The sequence below is a fragment of the Chanodichthys erythropterus genome, chromosome 4 (assembly GCF_024489055.1).
Source record: "Chanodichthys erythropterus isolate Z2021 chromosome 4, ASM2448905v1, whole genome shotgun sequence".
NCBI lineage: Eukaryota > Metazoa > Chordata > Actinopteri > Cypriniformes > Xenocyprididae > Chanodichthys > Chanodichthys erythropterus.
The window spans coordinates 16,488,524-16,495,000 of NC_090224.1; the positions used below are offsets into that span (position 1 = coordinate 16,488,524).

The window sequence follows — 6,477 nt, forward strand, 5'->3', positions numbered from 1 at the left end:
AGTAAATCAACATTTTAGATTAAAATGTACATTAATAGAAAAAAAAAAAAGGTATAAAGCGTGCCATATGTCAAGTGAATTTAAGTAGCCTACAGATTTTTTAAAACCATTTATGAACTTGTTTCAGCTGCACTTAAGAAAAAAAAAAAAGACAATCAGACTTTGAAGTGTGGGTTGTGAAGGTGCTTTAATAATTCAGCAACCTTGCAGTCTACCATGACAAGATTAAAAATTCACATGATAGTTACAATTTAAAAAGCCATCTTGAAAAGAGACTAGTCATCATTTTGAATGCTAAAACCAATACAAGATTTAAAAAAATAATAATAAAAATTGTTGCATGTGCACTACATTTACTCAGACACAAATTGAGAATGAGTTAGTGCACTAAAGCATAAAAGTTAAAAATTGTAAAAATAGAATAAAAAAAGTCAGTTAAAATGTTTGGGTCTGCATCAGGTTTACGCCACACGCACTTCACAGGCTTGAAGCGTGCTGAGATGGTTGAGACAGGCCTGAGCGCACTGCAGCACCATTCCCTTCACCGCCTCCAGATAGAGCTCCTGACCTGAGTTCAGGTACAGCCACATGAGTCGACCCAGCTGGGCCGGCAGAGAGTCCCCGTGTAAACTCTCTGTTCAAACACAAAGCAGAGCAAGAGACACAGTTATGAAAGGCTATTGACCATCATTAACCCAATTACAGTATTAAAGGGTCATTTTTAAAGTCCTTATGTACCATAAATGTTGGTTTGGTTCAAGACATTATGATTTATATTATATTATATAACCAGCAGCCATAATCACCCTGTAGTCCAAGACTGGTTGCCCACTGAAGCTAAGCAGGGCTAGGAGACCTCCTGGGAAAACTAGGTAGCTGCTAGAAGAGGTGTTATTGAGGCCAGCAGGGGGTGCTCACTCTGTGGTTTGTGTGGGTCCTAATGCCCAAGTATAGTGATGGGGACACTTTAACACTAACCCTGACATCCTGGCCAAATTTGCCCATTGCCCTTTGTCAATCATGGCCTCCTAATCATCCCCATACACTGATTGCCTTCATCCCTGTCTCTGCCCTCCACCAATAAGCTGGTGTGTGGAGGGCGTTCTGGCGCAACATGGCTGCCGTCACATCATCCAAGTGGATGCTGCACATTGGTGCTGGTTGAGGAGATTCCCCCTTCCATATGTAAAGCACTTTGAGTGCCCAGAAAAGTGCTATATAAAATGTAGGAATTTTTTATTTATTTATATATATATATATATATATATATATATAATGATGATGTTGCTGCCTACGTGTGGTTCAGAAACCTTGTTTTTTTTTAAGAAACTATTGTATAACTATTTTATTATTCCATTGACAGCATCATTTTTTTTTGTTTGTTTTTTGTTTTTTTCAAATTGTCCAAGTCTCATTTCCTTTCATCAAATCATAGTGTTCAATAACAAATTGGCTATGCTCGATATGCATCAGCCTTGGCCATTGTAAACATCCTCTTATCTAGAGCTCTACAAACAAACCCTATGCATCTCTCACCTCATTGAAGATTAGATTGCTAAAATGTCTAATCCAGTAGATTTGAAGGAATTAAAAATGTCTATCAACCATTTTTAAGATGGTAAACAAGACAAATTGAGACTTGAGACTGAGCTTGCAAATAGACAGACCATCATTCTTCATGGCTATGGGTCACGGAGGGATGGAACCGGTCCTTCATAAATCCTAATCAAATTTCACAGCATTCCTTGGTCACGCCGCTGATGCATCACTCTCAGACAGGAAGAGGTGAATTAAAGCAGACTGCATCCCTGCTTTGGTTCGACTAGTAACCCAACCAGCAAATCTGCACTGTGAAATCTGCGGAGTGAACATCTAGCATTTGTGATGTCTGCAATCGTAGCATTCTTGTCAAATCAAATATGGGATCTGTTCTAAGATTTATACAGAACGCATGTGTCATGGTGGTCACGTGAACAGCGTCGGCCAATACCGAGCTGGCGTTCAAATGTAAAACCCAGAAGCGCTGCACTGATGTTACAATGTCAGAGTATGAGACTGACAGGGAAGAGAAGAAATTGTTGAATGAAGTTTTTGTGCACAAAATATGCATATGCTCATCACTTCATAACATTAGGGTTGAACCATTGTAGTCACATGGACCATTTTAACAAGGTCTACTACTTTTCTGGGCCCTGAAAGGTGAGATGTTGCTGCCTGCATGTGGTTCAGAAAACTCTTGTATTTCATCAAAAATATCTTAATTTGTGTTTTCTGAAGGTGAATGAAGGTTTTATGGGTTTGGAACGACATGAGGGTCAATAATTAATGACCGAAACCTCATTTTTGGGTGAACTTTAACCTTAAAACAGGCACTTACACAAGTTACATTCTTGTAAGATGCTTTGATACAAAAGATCCTGCTAATGCAAATGTCATGAACTTTGTGTGGTCTCGACCGCTCACAGAGGACTGAGGATTAACACCAACACACTTAAAATCTGCTGAACCAAGATGCACTTGGTGAGCAGCTTTGAGCTATAAAGGAAACAGATGTTAATTAGATAAATCTAATAAGAGCAGAAATACACTAACGGCAGCAAAGACAAGACCTAAGGGTCTCAGAAGACCCAAAGGCATCAGCCAGGCTTACAAATTTAATATGGGGGATCAATCAGAATACGAGCTGAGGTACTGGATTATGAATGGATTGGCTCCAGTTAGAGCTGCTTGATTCTGGATAAATTGAGAACCACAATTTTTGTTTCAAACAAAAGTCATGATTCTAAACAGACAAAACATGCAATTTACTAGAGGTTCTGAAAGAGTCTCAATTCAATGAATCAAATACTTCAAAAATGCTGATTCACCCAACAAGTGAACAAATCTCTTAAATAAAGGATTCAATGACAAACATTTTTAAGTCACTTGTCGCCACCTACAGGTATAACGATGTAATTTATACAATCTTTATTTGAATTGCCAAGTTACCTTAAAGCTGCTGTCCGCGATTTTTGGCCCTCTAGCGGTTAATAAACAGAACTGCACGCGTCTTGCGGAGGAACATTCTAGTCGGACCTACTTTTCTACGTGTATGTCTATGGCGAGTCACGCAGTTACTGTGATACTCTGCGGCGAGTCCTACCAGTCTGGTCTGAAATAGTCAGAATATAAACACTTATTATAAGTGTACCATAATGATTCAGGATAAGACAAAAACATGGTTTGGAAAATGGATTCATGGTGTATATTCTCATATTTTTTTGTAAATTTTTAACAAAAAAAAAAAAAGTTGCGGACTGCAGCTTTAAAAAGGTGATTTACTCCATTTTGATTGCCATCACAGACATCAGCTTTTAGATCTGAACTAAACTTTTATCCCAGTACTTCTGTGATAATATGAATATTTGTAACCATCTTTTCAACCACAGTTTCATTATTTTTGTGTGTGTAGCCATTTCACAGCTATACACAACTGCTTTCTCTGGGTCAGCGACAGTGTGAACAGATTTGAATGTTCTGCTGTGATTGTCAAAGGTTTAATAAACACAGGCGAATCAAAGTCATTTAGGAATAAAAATAGCATGGGTGTTTAAAAAGATCACAATCTTTTAACAATTAATCATGCAGCTCTAGCTCCAGTTGCCCTGTAGTCATTTAAAACAGTGGAGCTCAACATTTGACTTCAAGTCCCCCACTGTCCACTACGATATTTTAAGGTTGTCATCTTATTTTACATCATTTTAAGTCATCTGGAGGACCCCTTGGAAGTTTGAGAAGAACCCAGCCCCTGATTGAGAGCCAATGATTTAGATGGAAGAGTCGTTTTAGGTCTGTTATACACATCATATTTGTTGAACCCACCTTGAGAGATCTTGGTGTCAAACTCCAGCAATGTGTAGAGCGATTCAGGGAGTAACTGTCTGGCCCAGAGGTTCTCCTCCAGGTAAATCCAATCCCGGATTATCCTCTTTCTACGCAAGAAACCTTGCACATGATCCAGGTACACCGAATTACCAGACACCAGATACAGCCTTGAAAATGAAGAGGGGAGAAAAAAAAAAAAAAAAAACCCCGATACATTATACGCATCATTTGTTTTTAATTAGCTTGGGAAATAAGACAGCCTTTATTAATAAGCCACAATGAGAATTAAAAACCAAAAACAATGTAATAGCTTTTGCGGGCAAAGTAATTCTTCAAGCACTTCTGAACAACGAGGCATTCATCTTTACAGTCTCTGGAGATTTCCTTCTGTATAATGACTGTTACAGCTTCAAACAAAACACCCTGGACAAAACACACTTAAGAAAACTCAGCGTGTGCTTGCATGTTTGCTGCACATGAATTCAAATATATACCTTTTCAAATGTGGATTATTAGCCAAATTTAAAACCAGCCAACCTGCACCGATGGTTTGAATGCTAATGACCAATAGATGGACAGATCAGATAGTCAAGAAGTGCTAAACTACATAACTAGAGCATTTTTTGCACAAAACTAAAAACCACTGAACAACATTAAGTGTCATTAAAACAATTAATTAGCCAGTCTCAGTGAAAAGGAGCACTTCACCACTTCAATCACTCACACATCTGCTTATGTAAGGCGATCGCCCTCAAGAACATCCCGCTTAACTTTTCACACCACTGTTCTTGGTTTACTCTGATGCTGTGGAATCGGCCTGACTTTAGAGCAGAGTTCAGCCCTTTTTGAGATCAGTTGCCATACACTTCAAAGATGTCATCGACTGACTGCCCGTAAGTTACCGCAGGCTATTTGTTTGAAGCTGCCAGCGGTGCTCGTACTGCATCTCCACCCAGCGCACTCTCCAAGCTTCAAAGCCCAGTCTGAAAGCCAACCACTGGTAAAGCTCAACGTTTTCACCACTAGTTTCTAATGTAAACAACAGCAATTCGAGTAACAGGAACACTTTACAGCCTGAACAGTGATCAAGGCTCCTATGTTTACAAGCAAATTAGCATGTCACTAATCCAACATGATAATTGTAACGGCCTCATTTAAGCAAATTGTTGACAGCAAACATTAGATTCATCTGCACTAAGGAGCCGTGCCGAGACACAACGCATGTGATGATGATAGTTTGAAACCTGCAATTGCAGTTATTTTCAGAATTGAGATGGCAACAAAAAGGCAAAATTGCAGACTGCAGCTTTAAATAAATGTATTTATTTTAATTTAAAGTTAGCTTTTTATTTATTCATTAAATTTCATTGCAATATTCGTTCAAAGTTTTTTTATATATTAACTTAAAAAGGTAGCTTATTTTTAAATGCATATACAAATTTTAAAATGAAAGTTTGCTTTATTTTACCTAAAATAAAAATTAGAAATAAATTAAAAATAAAAAAATAAGCTAAATTTTTGTACAAAGGTGCCCTAGAACTTTTTTTTAAAAGATGTAATAAGTCTAAGTTGCTCCCTAAATGTGTCTGAAGTTTCAGCTTAAAATACCCCATAGATTTTTTTTAATTATTTTTTTTTTAAACTGCCTATTTAAGCATAATTAAAAACTAGCCGATTTCAGGTTGTGGCCCCTTTAAATCACGCGCTCTCCGCCCCCAGAGCTCGCGCTTGCCTTAATGCATAAACAAAGTTCACACAGCTAATATAACCCTCAAAATGGATCTTTACAAAGTGTTCATCATGCATACTGAATGCATGTGTCGGATTATGTGAGTATTGTATTTATTTGGGTGTTTACATTTGATTCTGAATGAGTTTGAGGCTATGCTCTGTGGCTAACGGCTAATGCTACACTGTTGGAGAGATTTATAAAGAATGAAGTTGTGTTTATGAATTATACAGACTGCAAGTGTTTAATAATGAAAATAGCGACGGCTCGTCTCTGAACAGTAATAAACAATGGTAACTTTAACAGTACATTAGCAACATGCTAACGAAACATTTAGAAAGACAATTCACAAATATCACTAAAAATATCATGTTATCATGGATCATGTCAGTTATTATCGCTCCATCTGCCATTTTTCGCCGTTTTTCTTGCTTGCTTACCTAGTCTGATGATTCAGCTGTGCACATCCAGATGTTCTGCCCTTGTGTAATGCCTCGATCATGGGCTGGCATATACAAATATTGGGGTAATACATATTAATGATCCCGACTGTTACGTAACAGTCGGTGTTATGTTGAGATTCGCCTGTTCTTCGGAGGTCTTTTAAACAGATGAGATTTATATTAGGAGGAGGAAACAATGGAGTTTGAAACTCAGCGCATGTCTTTTCCATGTACTGAACTCTTGTTATTTAACTATGCCAATATAAATTCAATTCTAGGGCACCTTTAAATTGTTGTATTCATCTAAAAACATATATAGGATATAGGATGCAAGGAAATACTGTCATATACTAACTGTCCCCCCCCCAAAAAAAAAAACCTATAAAAATGAGCCCTTTACTGTAAACATTACAATTCTAATTCTGTATTTTCCGGAGAGAA

The 6,477-nt window shown here is 37.7% G+C and overlaps 1 protein-coding gene across 1 annotated transcript in view; it reads right to left on the bottom strand.

The window, feature by feature from the left end:
* Nucleotides 1-441: 441 nt before the first annotated feature.
* The window catches only part of si:dkeyp-114g9.1 (uncharacterized protein LOC555399 homolog), a 14,227-nt gene continuing 8,191 nt past the window's right edge, over nt 442-6,477 (bottom strand). Inside the window, exons 8-9 of the mRNA XM_067383641.1 lie at nt 3,862-4,031; nt 442-634 (exon numbers count right to left, since the gene is read on the bottom strand). Of these exons, the coding sequence (XP_067239742.1) occupies nt 462-634; nt 3,862-4,031 (343 nt within the window). The 3' untranslated portion in view covers nt 442-461. The remainder of the gene's footprint in view (nt 635-3,861; nt 4,032-6,477) is intronic.